Source organism: Gobio gobio, assembly GCF_949357685.1.
Source record: "Gobio gobio genome assembly, chromosome: 19".
NCBI classification, from domain to species: Eukaryota; Metazoa; Chordata; class Actinopteri; order Cypriniformes; family Gobionidae; genus Gobio; species Gobio gobio.
Genome location: NC_137112.1, coordinates 25,399,593 through 25,417,493, shown reverse-complemented (window position 1 = coordinate 25,417,493; position 17,901 = coordinate 25,399,593). Strand labels below are relative to the sequence as shown.

Here is a 17,901-nt window from a genome sequence, read left to right as displayed (position 1 = left end):
GGTCGCATCTTGTGAGCTCATGTCCTGTTTTTGGTTCGTATACGTTATGTCTTTGTTCCATGTTGCGTTCATATTTCAGTCAAACTACACCAAAGTTTGTTTGAAAATGGACCGAGATCCAACTTTTAAGGGCTCTCGGTCCACTTGTTTTGTGCGCACCAGGGTTCGGATGCCAGCGTTCACACTTGAGCCAGTTTCAAATGAGCCACACTAAATACCTGTTCACACCGGGATGATTTTCGCGCGCTTTTATCGCCGACGTTTAACGCCTCGTGACTAAACAAAGGGCGCCAATGTGAGTGTGCACACCGACGCGCAAAACGCCAGGCGTAAAAGCGTCATTTTTAAAAAAAACGCCTCAGGTTCGTTTTTTTATTTTGACGCGGCGCGTTAAAAACTAGCCGACCAATGAGATCAGCGCTTTTGTTCATGTGCCTGGAGCTGCTGAAGTGACAGTAAAACACGACTTGGTGGCGCTCAAGCACAAAACGGTCTTGCCGAGCACACATTGATACGACGAAGAAGTAGTAAGTAGACAAAGAAGAAGATGAGCTGCTTATGCTTCCTGCCAGTTAGCAAAAAGTGTGTGAATGGTTTTGGCCATAGACATAATATATCTGTGGTTTTGGCACGTAAATACTGTCTCTCTTCTTCTGTGTGACAAGTGAGTGTCAGAAGCGTAAAGTGCCGCAGTACCACCTTGTGTACCGGGAGTGCATCTACTGAATGTGCACGTTCACTCGGCGCATCACCAGTGAAAATCGCTTGGGTGTGAACACTCAAGACGTGCCGAAAAACGTCATGAAAAACGCTGGCGATAAGCGCGTGCGATATTCGTCCCGGTGTGTACAGGCCTTAACAGAGCATTTTAATCGAACCAAACCTGCCAAGTGTGCACACACCCTTGTAGTTCGGTTAGTTTGGTCCGGACCAAAAAACAAAAACAAAACATATAACGTTAGTCCAGGTCCGCTTAGTGTTCACACTGGCATTTTTAACAACGAACCTAAAGTTACCGAACCAAAGGCATAGGTCATGATGTATATTTTGCGACGGAGCTTGCTTACCGAACATTCGAAACAATGCTGTGTCGATACAGCCTTCGATCGATACACCGATCGTCGTCAAATCAGCTGACTTGTAGCATCGCATCTTGTGACATCACGTCCTGTTTTTGGTTCGTTTACATGTCTTTGGTCCGTGTTGTGTTCATATATCCATCGAACCGCACCAGAGTTCGTTTGGAAGCGGACCGAGACCCATCTTTTCTCAGCTGGTAAAAATAAAACCATATGTACACGCATAAACTGATGGTGTTTAATCCAGCACACAGCATTGTTTTGAAAGTTCGGTAAGCTAGCTCCGTCGCAAAATATACGTCATAAAAGGCGAGTTAGGCGACCAATCAGGTTGTGACCGTATCCCTATGCCTTTGGTTCGGTAACTTTAGGTTCACTGCTAAAAATGCCAGTGTGAACACTAAAAGTGGACCAGGACTATATGTTTCGTTTTTGTTTTTTGGTCCGGACAAAACGAACCGAACTACAAGTGTGAACGCACCCTTAGCGGTCTCAGTTAACCGCACTAACCGAGCAATCGCACCAGGGTTCGTTTTTTTGTTTTTTTTTGTTTTTTTAAGTTATGTTTTTGGCCTTTTTGTGCCTTTATTTGACAGGACAGTAGAGATTTTTGACAGGAAAGCATGGGGTTGAGAGAGAGGGGAACAGGATCAGCAGAGGACCTCGAGTTGGGAATCGAACTCGGGTCGCCAGAGGCGCAGTTTCAGCATGTGTCGGCACTAACCACGAGGCTATCGGTGCTGACACCAGGGTTCGTTTTAAGTGTGAACCCACCCTTAGAGTCAGACTTGAGATGGGCTTGAGTCAAAGTCCGGTCTTGTCCGGACGTGAGTACAACAATACTGTTGGATAGGATAGGGTATGACAGGACAGTTTGAATTGAAAAGGTTTGATTGGTCTTAGTTATACAGTGCCTTGACAACTGTCTCTTTCTCACTCATCTTCCATCCATGGCTACATCTCTTTTCTTTTAAGTTAAATTCCAAATCCCATTGTTCTAAATGGAAGTGACTAACCAAATCCCTTCATGAAGGTCCCTTTCAAGGGTACATATGACTGTCACTTCAATTTATGGTCATGTGATCCTGGGTGGTGCATATTTTATTTTTAAAGCTGAGGTATTTTAAGTAATTAAATATAAACATACAAATACATTTGATAAAACTATTACTTATATAATTACATAAAATATAAATAGAATATAAATTGATAAACTCTTTGAAGAAACTGACCTTTTTTTACTGTCTCAGTCTCAGAAACATCACAAATGCGATCTTTGAAATTTTAAATAATTTCAGTTGTAAAAATTAGATTAAACTGAGAGTAAATGATATTCAGTGTGGTCTTCTCAAATGTTCTCCTTAGAAAAAGTCCCCAGTAATCTCACATGCCTCTTCTAGAGTTTCAGAAGACATCACAACAATGTCTCAAACTGTGCTTGGATTTGCCAAGATGCCAAGGAATTTTAGAAGGAACAGAGTTGACACTTTGAAATGATACATAACCAAGTCTATTAAGTCGAAGGCTGTGGATAAGCAACATCTGAGCTACAATATTTCAACTCGGTCACACACTGACCTTGAATTATGCTTGTAAATGAAAACAATACGTTATTCCATCTATTGTTACCGTGACAGTAAAATCTATCCCGAAGGCCTCATCCACTTGCTCCCACTGGTGGCCATCCCAACAATTTACAATCAGACGTTAATCATTAAATTCTGTCATTCTTTTGAAATATGAAAACAACGACCTGCACATTTTGTAGATCCTGATTAGTTAAACATTGACATGGTTTTATCTATATATGTCTGTGGTCTCAGACAGAGGCTGAGTCACGGCTCTTCACAGCCAGGCGTGGCACACACACACACACACACACACACCTGTTTTCAGGCATATAGAGAGGAATGTGTCACATGCAACCACACTCAACAAATATTAATATTAGTCAAGGCCATGGGGATTCCCGCAGGCTTTGTTGAAGAATCAGGCTGTTCCCTATGGATATACGGCAAAATACACATATAAAAGTCAATGCAGGAAACAAGATAATAACAGAATTGATTCCCAAAAGACGTGTTTGCGAACATGTTTAATATATTTAGGGGTGTTTTTCATAAGTAATCTGTATTATGTTTGGGGTCAGGCGAAGTTTGATATCTAAAGTAATGTGCTGACAAGGCATGATTCATTGCAAGGTCAAAGCCTGAGGTTAACCTCTATGTTTGCAGTAGGCTTGTTGTCAGTCCTAATTGCATTTAACTGATGAGTGTGGAGATAAATACTGTATAACAGTATGCTGTATCAACTAAAAAATGAAAAGAAGAGATGAAGATTTATATGTTGTTCACACCGAGTGCTATTCGCAGAGAAAATATGACCATGAATCTTTCATTTTTAGAGTTAGGAAGGTGAGCGACGGGCGATATTTTATGTGCAAATGTGACATTTTGGGCGATTGCCAAAAGGAGTCAGAGACAAGTGCCTGACAAGATAGTCAAACAGGAATCAACCAGTATAGTGACTTGGGGGCCTGGTCCCACTTTATATAGGTGGTAGATAAAAAAACAAGTACAATGTACTTATTGTGTTCTGTATTGCACAACACTTTTGCTGATATTGAGGTCGGTAAGTTTAAGGGTAGGGTTAGGTGTAAGGGAAATGTCAACAGTGTAATTATAAATGTAATTACAGAAATTAATTACAGATGTAAATACATCCACCAGGTATTTTTTTAAATGTAAGTACAATGTAAAAACATGTATGTACACATGTTATGTGCTATTTACTTAAAAAAAGTATGGTAACAATATTACACATACAATTTTTGAGTAGTATTTCTTTAATGCAATCTACCTGAATAAATCACGTAAAATGTCCAAAATGATTTAGTCTATGAAACAAATATTTTTATATTTTACTTACTTATTTTAAGTTGACTCTAAAAAGGGGTGTGGATTAGAGTGAATGGAAATGACTTGTTTATTTTTGACTTTGAGTCATGATGTACAATTAATAGACTGTATGCTGCTAGCACAGCACAAGTAGAAACAAACGTGTAACTGCACTGGAATTAGCAAAGTTATTGCTCATTGAACAAAGCAACATGCATAATATTATTAGTATACATGCAGTTATCCACAACCTAACCATAAGATCTATTCTTCTGCACATTTGGCAACGATAAAAACTTCAACATAACAGACACTCTTTCAAACGTCAAACATAACTGATCATTAAACATTAACAGATGTTTCCCATCACTCAAAAACACATAAAATAACTCTTTCAATATTAATGCTCATTTCCATTTCCAGCCATATGCAATGCATGCTGTGAACTAACAATGGAGTCTCTAAATAAAACTGCATATTTCTCTTGAAATAAATAAATCCCTTAATTTTATCAGCTTAATCGGTTCCTCAATTCATGCCTCAAAATTGCTTGAGTTTCCTTTAAAAAAATTGGAAAATGTATCTCTTCTTTTTTTGTATAAATATTTTCTATACAACACTGGACCACCATTTTCTTAAGAAAATATACATACAATTTTTTATTATCACCTTCATTTTTTGTGTGAATATTACAAGACCCATGATTCATTTTTTACAGTGCAATAAGTGCATTGTATCATTTATTCATTTAAATGTTAGTACATAGTAGTTAAGGCCACCTAGTTTGAAGTGGGTCGGGGGCGGGGGGGTTTTGGGGGTTGGGTGGGGGGGGTTGTTACTGGAGCTTGATTCCCCTAATTACACCCCTAAGGAAATCAAGACTGCAGTTAGCAGGTATTATGTTTTCATTATTCATGTCTAAATATATACATTTCAACACCATTTTCAAACATTTCAGTAACCACAATATTTAGATTACAAGTTAGTCAGTACTCTAAATAAGACTATATCACAGAAACTTCAGTGTTTTGTTTAAAAAAACGCCTTATGCCGGGTTCACACTGCCCGATTTTAACCCCGATTTTGACTTGCCGACAGGTTTTGCGAAATCACTGACAAATGTCCGAAATCATAGGCAAATCGGTGCCTGTGCACGTAAGTGAAAATCACGCAGTGAATTATCAAAGACGCGATCAGAGAGACTCGCCAATGAGGCCGTGAGATATTTGGCATGTTAAATATCTGGACCTGTTGGCGATTTAAAATCCTGCTGTGTGAAATGTGTTCTGACTGAAAATGACATCGGCGATGACCTACAGCTAACCTGGTCCTACCAGACTCTCGTACATTTCATTTGTACAGAGAGTCTGGCCACTAACCATCGACAAGCGTTAACTTCCTTGAATGCGGGTACTCTGTTGAAGTTTAAAACTATTGGATATGCCCAGAGCCACTCTGGATCTGCCCTAACCGATCGCTAACGTTTGGTCGTGACGTATGTCATATCAAACTAGCGCACGTCATCGTTCTCAGCCACTCCCTCTGTTTGCTGATTGGACCGGTTAAAATTTGACCGGAGAAAACCAGAGAATATACCGCAATCTTAGACGGAGTATTGAAGGAAAATGAAAATTGAGCGGAAGTACATGGGAGGGCGGAGCCAGGCTAACCTACAGCCAATGAGAGAGCAAGATACAACGCAGCGGGAACTTCAGGGAGGAGTTATAGACCAGAATATCAGTATTTTAATAAATGTTTTTACAATTATATCAAACGGAAACAAAACACAAACATTTGCTTGACCCGCCGCAACAGCAGCACATTGCAAAAGTATTTATTTACCTCAAACCAATCCTTGCTCCCCCACGTCTCCACAACCATTTCCTCCGCCATAATCGTTTTTTTTTCTTTTTCTTCTTCTTTTTTCTGCAAATCAGTAGCCTGACAAGCCAAACTCACATTAAGATGTTGGGTCTGGGAACACATCATTGGCAGGGCTCAATCCGAGGGGGCGGGATAAACGGTTGTCTTTCTAATTCCCTCTGCACGCAATAGGATAACGCTAAAACCAACCAGAGCAACGAAGAAGGTGAAGCGGAGCTAGTTGATAGATTAAACTTTCGCCGTATCCGGTCGGCAAAACTCTGAACACATCTTCCTTTCTTAAGAATGACTTCAGTGCCGTTCTTTGTTCTTTTCTCAAGGAAAAGCTTAACTCCAAGTCTTCCAGAGTCGCACCCAAAGCCGATTCGAAAGACCACTGTTCGCCAGCTTCTTTATTTACAAGTAACCGCCACAACTCTGCCGTCATTATGTTAAGGCCGCCCACCGACTCTATACACAATGTGATTGGCCTGACCAGAGTTTGGTTTTTCCAGCTCGCAAACCAACGGAGAGTTGCTAGAGGACCCTGGCTGCAAATTAGATTTGCTGCTGCTAGGGTGCGTCTAGATTTCTAGGCTTGCAAATCAGGGCAGACAATTTCGATCGCAAGCTTCTTGTGGGCTATCATTTTTAATAACAGTTCCAGTCTCACACAAGAACGAGTGATCTTGCGTTATTTCCTTATCACTTCTCGCGTGTGTTTGGTTGTGAAATGACCAGACAGAAATGTAGCAGAGTAAAGTCATACAATGTGAAACCCCCTGTCGCAGAGCCATCGTGCAGTGTGCACATACCAGCGACTACCCCAGGCAGGGCAGTGTGAACTGTGCACAAGAAGACATGTGGGCCACACAAGACCAAAATTGACAGACTACTCCCTGAAAATTTCTGACAGAATTGTTTTTTTTTTTTAAAAGAGTACATTGAAAGTCAGTGACTAATTCACGCAATGCTGTGAAAGCTTGTTTAGCTACATATTGTAAAGGGTATTTGGATAAAATAGATAACAATACAGGCTATAAATCAAGTGGCTGCATCTTTTTCTCACAAATAACTTTAACTTTCTTAGTCACATCTATCATTTAATATTTAACAAGTCCCAGAGTGAGTTTAGTGAATGTAGGAAGTCAGTTCCCCTTAAGTTCACACAGGACAGGAGTCAAATTAACAACAACTAGGCCTACTGTATGACCATGCAGGACTAATATTTTACAACCAGAGATACAGACCTATCTAAATACTTTTAATTTTGTTATCTAATGCAATAGCATGGATATTTTACTTTCTCAGCCGACCAATTCGATGTCTAGTCTCACTCTCAATGTCGCAATTTCTACCACATTAAAGCGTGCTTGCAGAAGTGAGAAAGACATCTGAAAACGTCACATTATAGCCTACCATAGAAAGTGCCACACTAACACGTTTAATATATTGTACAAACCTAATCATTTCTAGACTGTGAATGAGGCACAGCTTCGTCTGAATTCTGAATCTAACGACCAAATGATTAATAGAGAGTAAACTCAATCGACTCTTGTAAAATACGTTTGAAGCCAATCAATTTCTTACTCATAATCGCGATGTCAATATGCGTTAGAGAGGCTGCTGTGCTGTGACAAGTATTTGTGTGAAATATCTGCACTTGTGAGAGAGTGACTTACCTGTTGTGTTCTCACTTGCACGGAAGTGCATATAAAGGTTGGGCAGGTAAGCGCACGCGCTGAGTCCAGGTGAGCTCAGACCTGCTCGCGCTACATGATCGCATCCCGCGTTTGTTTGTGAGAGAATATGAACTGTATTTGTTTCTCCTGTGATCAGAAACCGTGAGGACTAATGGGGATTGTTTCACTCTACCTTGTCCTTCACTTCTGGCTGGGGACTGTCGGAGGTAAGACTGAACAATTTTTTTTATCAATTACACACACACACGCACACACACACCTAAAAGTAGAGTAGGCTATATACGTGCAGTTTCGTTCTCATATAGCTTTTTATTCCGGCTTTAAAATATGAATATGAATTAAAAACATGAATAATTTAGAACAATTAGATGCAAATGTGTGTAGGCTGATGAATTTAGGCTACTTAAAAAATTGTACTAATTTTTTTTTTAAGTAAATGATTTGTTGATAAAATGATTTAAATGATTTATAACAGTGTATGTGTTACATATGCTACTTGTATTTACCATAGTAATTACAGTACATTATGCATAATTACATAGTAAGTACATAGTTAATCAATATTACTCAGTACTTAAATATATAATTATACTGTAACAATGACACCTTAAAATAAAGTGCAACCATGATCTGCATTAATGTTACAATTACCTATTTAGATATGTAAATATAAGTTCTGTCATTTTAAAATAGCTCTAAGTAGATTGTTTCCCTCATTTGCATTTAAACCGTTCGATATAATGCACTTTTCATGTGTATTCATGAGAATAATGTCTCTTGTTGACTAGCTTCCTGTGACAATATGTAAATACTCATCTGAAGGGTCTCGATATATAAATCACCCTGTCACATTCATCAAGATGTCACATTCATACATTCAAACTTGGTACATGAAACATGTTTACAATCAACTAACTGGTCATTTTAATAGAGGAACAAACTCATTCTGACATCACAAGACAATAAACATGACAGCAAAATTAACAGCAATAATATAAAAAACAGTTAGTGCATGCACAATAAACATGACAACAAAATTAACAGCAATAATATTTAAAAAAAACAGTGCATGCTCAACTGAACCACAAACCCATACTTTTCAGTGTAAGCTTTTTTGAACTCCCAACATGTGTCAATCCAAGTCACCTGCTATGTTTGTCGGTTTCACTTTAATTCACAAAAATAGTATTTTGTAATAGAAAAGTAGAAATAAGATGCATTACATGTGTTCTTGCAAGTGAAGCAACAACAAAAAACAACGTTTTAGTGTACTTTCAGTCTTTTAGTGTACTTTGTTGCTCTGAATACTTTTGGACAGAGAGTAGAAATATCAGCTGACTTTCTATGGTTTTGATGTTGCGTGAGAAACAAGCGAACCACATCCACAAACCACGCTGCACTGTGCCTTGTGTGCAGGGACGTGTTCTCAATTCGGCGCTGTCTCCTGTGACGAGTGTCTGCAGCTGGGGCCGCAGTGCGCCTGGTGCACACTACAGGTAACACAGCACTCCCACCAAATTTACTAGCATTTTCTGAGTGAAAATCGGTTAAAAGTAAATCCTGCACCAATTTTGCTAAAAATATTATTTTTTTTAAAAAGGATTGTTCACCAATAAAAGTACAATATAAATATAAATGTTTCCTCACATCCTCTTTTTAATGAATTATGAACTTTTAGGGCACATAGAGCAATACAAAATTGCCATTAATGTATTTTCTATTAATGTGCAATTTTCTATTATGGATTCAATGTGTTTTATGTGTTATGAATAAGATGTAGGCTATCTGTATGTTTACAAAAACGATAATACACTGAAAAAACTATGTTGTAGGATCTAGATTTAAAAAAATGTACTCAGAAATTGCTAGTAAATTTGTACAAATCATTACAAAGAAACAGCTGTTTTATGATAAATAACGCAATTTTCAACTTTTTTATAAGTTATAGAAGATTCAACTCCTTTTTTAAGTCAGATAAAATGTTTTTAGTTGATTGTACTTAAAAAAAATTAAGGCAGCAACTGAAATTTTGAAGTAAATTTTCTTGTAAAATATACTAATCTTAAGCTTATTTACAACTTTAAAAAAATATATATTTTTATGTATAAAAAAATCAAATCACTATAATATAATAGTTTTTGTAAAGCTGCTTGAAATTATTCTTATTATTCTATTTTGGTCAATTATGTCAGTATACAACACTGTCTAATAATAGTTCAAATTGTTTATATAGAATTTCACCGACTTTTTCTCAATCGACGAGAGATGCGACACACCGGAAGCCCTTCTTCTGAAGGGATGCTCTGGCGAATTTGTGGAGTTCCCCGTCACGAATGTCAAAGTGCTGAAGGATCAAGGGTTAGGAAAGAGCGCCGGCCACACCAATGTTTCATACATCGCGCCTCAGAAGATGCGCCTGCAGCTCAGACCAGGTATAAAAATGGGTGACACAGATTTGAAAATCAAAGAAACGTCTCTCTCTACCCACAGCTGCTGAGGTACTTCCCCCGACGGTAAGATTTAGTCATTCAGAGACCGAAAACAATCTACAGACAAACAAAATAATGTCTACTGGTTAGAGTGGGTATACTGAAGATCCCTTTTACCTGGAAAACATTCGTACCGCACTGGAATCTTAGACTGCGCAATTGGAACTTTGAGCTTTATTTGTCACATCTCTTCCACAGGAAGTCAGCTGACCTTTCAGATTCAAGTGCAGCAACCGGAGGACCATCCGGTGGACATCTATTACCTGATGGACCTGTCAGCATCTATGTTTGATGATCTGAAAATGATCAAAGAATTGGGTACGACTCTCTCAAAAGAGATGGCTAGTCTTACCAGCAAATTCAGACTAGGATTCGGCTCCTTTGTGGAGAAACCAGTTCTGCCGTTCATCAAGATAACACGCGAGGAGCTGGCCAATCCCTGCAGGTAATTCCCATAATACACCACCTTAGCCAGATCTAAAGGGTCTGCCAGTATAAACCCAAGAAGTAAGATGAATTGTGACAGCCGAGTGGGGGAAATGTGTGATTTAATTTCAACTAATCATATTTATGGCCACTGAGATCAGCGCATTGCATCATCTTCCATTTAGAGGTGAATGATGAACTGTTTCAGACAATAGAAACCCATTTGTATCACTTTTGTCTTTTGCAGGAGTGTTGATTTTGAATGTCTCCCCACATTTGGATACAGACACCTCCTGTCGTTAACAAGCAGTACTGACAAGTTTAATGAGATCATCTCAAAGCAACGGGTATCTGGGAACATTGACGTGCCAGAGTGCGGATTTGACGCCATCATGCAGGCAGCGGTGTGTGGGGTGAGTCGGTTTCCACAGACGCCCTTGAAATCCTACTCAGTTTTTGCTTTTATGGAGGGATGCCATTTTGTTCCAACTTCCTGGAAATGTCCATCCCACCCCAGGACAGGATTGGCTGGAGGAACGATTCCATGAAGCTGTTGGTGTTCGTGAGCGACGCAGATTCTCATTTTGGGATGGATAGCAAGATGTCCGGCATCGTGGTCCCCAATGACGGGGAGTGTCACCTGGATGGCAATAATGAGTATTCCATGACTGCCCACCTGGTAAGGTGAAGTCTGCAGAGTAATCAGGAAATTTGGATCACCTAAAGGAATATTCCGGGTTACAATAAATAAAAATGAAACTCTATAGTCATTTTTTAACTGATGCAAATAAATAAGAGGCTGTGAGGGATAGATGTAGTTTTGGAAACGCATATTGTCAGTATTTCCCTGGCTGAGCGATCAAGATAAACGATAGTTCAACATTGAACAGACTGTACATGTATCACTCACAGCCCTGTTTTCATTTGCGTTTGTCAAAGGTCCATTGATGGCATCTGTGGCATGCTGCTGAATACCACAGAAAATCATTTTGATCCTTCAGTTTCTAAAAGGAAAAGTTATATGTTTACAGGTATGCGTTTACAATAATATACATTTTGGTAGCTGAGGGGAACTACTTTTGGGAAGTTGTTTCCTGCGGTATGACCTATGGGTATGACATGCTATACTACTATAACTTTTGTAACAACCATCTTTAATTTTTTTTTGTTTATAATGTTTATTGCAGCTTTTATTATGGTAGTCAATAAATGAATGCATTCATGGAATATGTACTTAAATTATAATATAATATAATATCGATTAATTGCATCCAAAATAAAAGTTTGTTTACATAATATATGTAATATACATACATGTATATATTTACGAAATATTTGCATGTATATACTGTATATATATAATTATACACACATATGTTATGGAAACACAAAACTTTATTCTGGATGTTATTGATTCGACAACACTAAATATAATATAATATAATATAATATAATATAATATAATATAATATAATATAATATAATATAATATAATATAATATAATATAATATAATATAATATAATATAATATAATATAATATAATAAATAGTTAAGTCAGATGATGTCAATAGAACTTAATTTTTATGTAACCTGGAATATTCCTTTACATACGGCAATATAATATTTATTTTGAGTTCTTGTTTAAACCAAAATTGATTAAATATAGGTTGTTGTTTTTTTAAACAAAAATGTAATGATGTTCTGTATTATTTTTGTGAATTTGTTGTTGTTTAACTGGGTGTCTTGTTTTGGTGCTTTTGTCCCTCATATTTAGGAGTATCCAACATTAGGGCAGCTCGTCGACAAACTGGTTGAAAATAATATCCTCCTTATATTCGCTGTGACTGATGTACAGAAACAGAACTATGAGGTGAGAAAAGAGTAAGGGACTTTCTCACTCATGTTTATTCATATTATAGGCCACAATGAGGCAAACAAACAGGCATGTGTTTTTCTGAGCATGTGGAACCTGAGAGTACCTGTGAAGGAAGATACATCAGTGTGTGAATAGACTGCATGAATCACTAGCGTATTCAGTTCTCCTAACAACATGTTCAAACACAGACTTTATCACATCACCTAGACCGACCTCTCATGACACAAATATTTTATGTTTTCTGAGTTCTCCTTTTCTTTCTTCTTCCCTCCCTTTCTCCTTATCGCTCTCCCACATCTCAAATTCTGTGGCTGTTCTCCAGGTGATTGGAGTTGATGTTTAACCACTTTCTTCTCCATTTCTGACAGAATTATGCAAGTCTGATTCCTGGTGCTACTGTGGGGGTGTTGGCATCCGATTCAAAGAACATTCTGGAACTTATCATGACCTCATATAAGGTAAATCAATGCATATGAGTCTTCACAAGTCTCAGTGTAATGAGGGTAATGTGAGAGTGTTTCTTGACAGTTGATGGTGTCACCTGCCATGTTAGGCCAACGTTCATACATTTGATGATCATGTATGTGATTTTATGCTTTGCAAACTTAAAGGGGTCCTTGATTATGGACCTTTTTTTAAACTTTAGTTAGTGTGTAATGTTGCTGTTTGAGCATAAACAACATCTGGAGACATCTGGAAACAACACAAATAATAGCATGTCATAAAAGCAAGATGACAACATAAGTTATAACCTTCATTAAACTAAACTATACCTGTTCTATCTTCATGCAGCATATATTCTCTGTGTCTCAGAGAATTGATAGATTATCATGACAGAACATACTAATGAATGACTGGAAGATAGTTAACTCCACAGCTACATAAATTCATCAACTAACCATTCAGAAACGTCCTGTTGCATTCTGCATGTTGTCACTTCTTCTTGAGTCTCTTCATCATTGTCCGACTTTGTTTTGAACATAAAAGGCTGAACCGTTTCTGACCTTTTCAGTGCGTGTCTGTGTGAGGTAACCGGGGCTGCTAACATGCTAACTTTTGAAGCTCCACCCTCTTCTTGAAAAGGGGGTCGGGAGTGCCAGCTCATTTGCATTTAAAGGGACACACACTAAAACGGCGCGTTTTGCTCACCCTCAAAAAGTGACAATTTTAACATGCTATACAAAATTATCTGTGGGTTATATTGAGCCAAAACTTCATATACATACAAACTCACACACACAAACACACACACACACACATCAGAGACTTATCTTGTAAAAAGGGGCATAATAGGACCCCTTTAAGCATTTAGATTTCTGTGATGTTTTGCTAATTCTGAAATGCTATCCAGCTTCTTAAGAATTGTTAGTGATTTAGTGATCATTTTGGAAGCAAAAATATTTGAATTCTAGATGTAAGATTGCAAATTAAAAGTAAATTTGATTTGAATATATTTTTGAAAGAAACCATAAAAATAAAAATATATAAATTAATATACAAATAAATATGAATATGAATATCAAGCAATTTATTTAATTATGTATTTATTTATTAATAATTAATAATAATAAAATCTTAAGCCTGAGACCCTCCCTCCCCAAAAAGAAAGAAAATTGATTTGAAAATTGTTTCATTTGTGATGATTTGCTGGAAGTTACATAAATGACCAAATTATCATTAAGTATGAGAGAATAGTTTATTATTTTTTTAATGCTGACGTGTCTTAGCTGTTCAACATTCCCCTTCCCTTTAACCCCCTCTGTTCATTTTCTTGGGAATCGCAGTGTTCACAGAGCGTGTCTGCACTCGTTCTTTGGCTGTTGTTTGATCTCTTCATCTCCGTTTCTCCATCCCCCACTCTCTCTTTCCTCTGCCTGCACTCTAATCTTTATTAGAACCCTCTAAAAACGACTGCACATCCCACCTACCTGACACAGGTGCACTATATGGTGGTGTATTTTTTATTGAAGTGTGAAGTTTATGACAAACCCCAGTCAAAAAAATAGAATAGACTATTTGAATTGAAGTTGACCATCTAAAAATGCTCTGGACGTGTTGGCACCTGGTATGCCTGTATTGCTGACTCGGTACGTGAGTCATCCAGACACATGATGGGTGGCTCGGGTGCTCCAGCTTACAGGATACCACATACTTATAAGTCAGGTCAAGCCAAGTCATCTTTATTTATATAGCGCTTTATACAATACAGATTTCGTTTCAAAGCAGCTTTACAGTGATAACAGGAAAATTATTCAATGACGCAAACATAGTTCATTGTAACGATCATCATTAATTAGATATATGATGTATGATATATGATATGATGTCATCGCCCAGCTCATTTCAGTTCTCATCCAAGTGCGTCAATTATATAACATTGTTTTGAGTTCTTGAAGCTGATTGGTGGTTTTAATATGTTGTTTTCTTTATTACCCAGCTCTATGAAATACTTGATTGTTATCAAATACAGCATTATATAATGACCTCTAAACATGATTGCACTTATTCGCAATCACAAAAGTTCATTATTTGCGTGTGCTTTAAAGCCTTGCCGGTTAAGCATCTCATTCGCGTGTTGTTCTGACATGCGCTTTATCTTTTTCGTCTGATTGTGCAAATACAACACACACTACTACGCACAAGATGTACGCAACACAGTTGGTTATGTCTAAAGTGAAAGTGATCAATTGCGTCTTTTGAAGAATGTGGGTAACACATTGGTGGTCCCCACTGACTTCCATAGTAAGAAAAAATATACAGTTTGGTTACCCACATTCTTCAAAATAACTTTTATGTTCAACAGAAGAAAGAAACTCATTCACATTTAAAACAACTGAAGACAGAATTTTCATAGTTGAATTTTTTAATTTTTTTTAATTTTTTTAACCAAAAGCATTTCAAGCGGTTAACTTGTTTACAGTAAGTGCATTGTCTGCTGGTTTATTTCAGTAGACAACATTAAAGGGTTAGTTCACCCAAAAATGAAAATTCTGTCATTAATTACTCACCCTCATGTCATTCCAAACCCGTAAGACCTTCGTTCATCTTCGGAACACAAATTAAGATATTTTTGATGAAATCTGAGAGCTCTCTGACCCCTCCATAGACAGCAATTTAATGACCACTTCATAGGTCCAGAAAGGCAGTAAATACTATATTAAAATAGTCCATGTGACTATATGAAGCGTTGAGAATACTTTTTGTGCGCAAAAATTGACTTTATTTAACAATTTCTTCACGTCTGTGTCAGTCTCCTACACCAGGGGTTTTCAAACTTTATGATACCAAGGACCCCCAAATATGATGAACCTTTATGAGGGACCCCCTTTCTAAAATCCATCTATTTTTATGCATGAAAAAACATTTAAACTAGATAAATAGTAAGTGTGACATTTTAAATATAATATTGTTTCCCAACTTAAATTGGCTATACTTAAAGGTCCCATGGCATGGATTTTTTATTTTATTTTATAATGTATTCTGAGGTGTACTTATATTGTTAATATGATTTTTACATCATAAAATGTCATAATTTAGAAATAAAAGGTATTACTTCTATACTGATGTTTGCCCTCTGGCTGAATGCCCTGTTTCAAAGGGCGTGTCTGCTGTGAGACTTCAGTAAAAACGCCCACTGTTGTGATTGGCTGACGTCTTTGCATTTGAAATGAATATTACATCTGGTAGCGGAGGGGGCGTGGTTTAGCGAGGTCTAGTAGTTTATTTCTAGTCGGAGGGACTGTCACTCATGTCAGAAAGTTAGTAACTTTAGTAAATTATGGATGACTCGAGACGCGAACCGTTTAGAACGATTCAGTCCGATTTGGTGAACTGGTTCGACCGGTTCACTAAAAAGAACCGGTTCAAAAGAACGTTTCATTCGCGAAACCGGACATCACTACTGGACCAGAGACGAAGCGATTTCTAACAAAGTTATATTGTACCGAGTTATGGGAGCGCTGTCAGCGCAAGTTTATTTTGTTTGTATCTGAGAGTTCTGAATAAACACGAGTCCCAGTCACGGCGAGCCCGTCTTCCTCCTTATCTTACCAACTTTGTAACACATGTAATGTACCATTACAGCTGTTGAGATGAACGAGTTACGAGTAAGTTTTGATTATAGTATTATTTTTTGATATTTTCCTATCATATGAAAGGCGTCAGTGACGCGCATTGAGTACACAGCGCAAACAAAGACACAACAGCGCAGTAATCAAATGTAATCCAGTTTATTGTGGGGATAGCTGGCTAGCCTAGCACTGATACGCTCACGCCTACCCCCCGTCTGCTTCATCTCGCGCCGCGTATGGTGCCTCCGCTGTGGGCGAGATGCAGTACTGGGGGTCGGTGATGTTAAAGGCCGACCGGTCAGTGCAGCTCGAGCTTCGGCGTGCGTGAGGTTTATCTCTAAAGATGTGGCTCTGCCGATGTTGAGCAGAAACTCATAACTGTATGCAAATTTTAGAACAGATAGACGCGACAAGGACTAGGGATGTGACGGTGAGGAAATTTTCCTACCGGTTAATTGATGTGTGACAACACCGGTAATACCGGTATCACCGGCGGAGGCTTTTAAATCACTAATTCTATCTAACCGAAAGTAACATGCACACGACCGCTCTGAACTGAAAACGCGCCAGTGTTGCGTATTCACACACCGTCAATGACAGCTCGTCTGTAAATGCGCGCTCTGTGAGGCCATGGGTGCGTCTCAATCAGTTCCCTAGTTCAGTAGTCAGGGCACTGATCAAGCATTGATCAGTCTATGATTGAGATGCACGCCATGAATGAATAACTGTTCGTCCGTAAAGCCTCGTTTATACTCGACGCGCCCGCACGAGCGCGAGGGTGCGCGCGGCAAAAATAAATGCGCGCAGTCAGCGTAGCGGAGGCTCGCACTGCGGAGCCAGGCGAAAGTAAACAATGCGCGCTCTGTGCGGCCGTGCACATTTAACTTTCGGTTTTGAATTAGCGCCAAATCGGCTGCGGGTTGCTTGAATTATAGGTTCATTAGTCTATTATTTTTAATGAAAAACACAACAACAAAACAATTGACAAACTTCCTTAAATAGTTGCTTTTACGTTTCGCTTTGAAACCAAATCTTCCGCGATCATCTCAGTCAGCTCCTCACTCTTAAATCTGATGAATGACTCCTGCCGCTGCCGAGACTCACGGTCGGATCCTGCTTTATTAAGCAGATACGTTCAGTTTTTATTTGTATTGTCTGTTCTCTAACTGAACTAAATTATTTTATTACTATAAAAAAATCAAAAAGACGGTGGGCGGTGCCACGGTGGGCAAGTGATGTAACTGGTGTTGAGTCTGGACACCGGTAACACCGGCAACACCGACTATCGTAGCAAGCCTAACAAGGACATACAAAAACACTGACTCACAAGATAGAAAACACAAAAACACCGTTCTGTCGGGAGAGAGAGAAGCCGCAGCGTGTGCACAAATAATAAAGTTCTGTGTGAACTTGAAAAATTAGCTACACATCAGAAATCACTGATCACAGATCAGTCAACTTTCACATTAAATGTATGTAAGCAGCTTACGTACTGC

At 38.3% G+C, this 17,901-nt stretch overlaps 1 protein-coding gene across 3 annotated transcripts in view; it reads left to right on the top strand.

Moving 5' to 3' along the window:
- The window catches only part of itgb6 (integrin, beta 6), a 30,803-nt gene that overhangs the window by 1,371 nt on the left and 11,531 nt on the right, over window positions 1–17,901 (top strand). The window contains exons 1-9 of one of the 3 annotated variants that reach the window (XM_079845306.1): window positions 7,296–7,567; window positions 7,679–7,748; window positions 8,959–9,038; window positions 9,776–9,974; window positions 10,230–10,476; window positions 10,705–10,870; window positions 10,975–11,136; window positions 12,234–12,329; window positions 12,704–12,793. In XM_079845306.1, coding sequence (XP_079701432.1) covers window positions 7,694–7,748; window positions 8,959–9,038; window positions 9,776–9,974; window positions 10,230–10,476; window positions 10,705–10,870; window positions 10,975–11,136; window positions 12,234–12,329; window positions 12,704–12,793 — 1,095 coding nt within the window. In that variant the 5' untranslated portion in view covers window positions 7,296–7,567; window positions 7,679–7,693. The other 2 variants (XM_079845305.1, XM_079845307.1) reach the window with 2 other exon arrangements.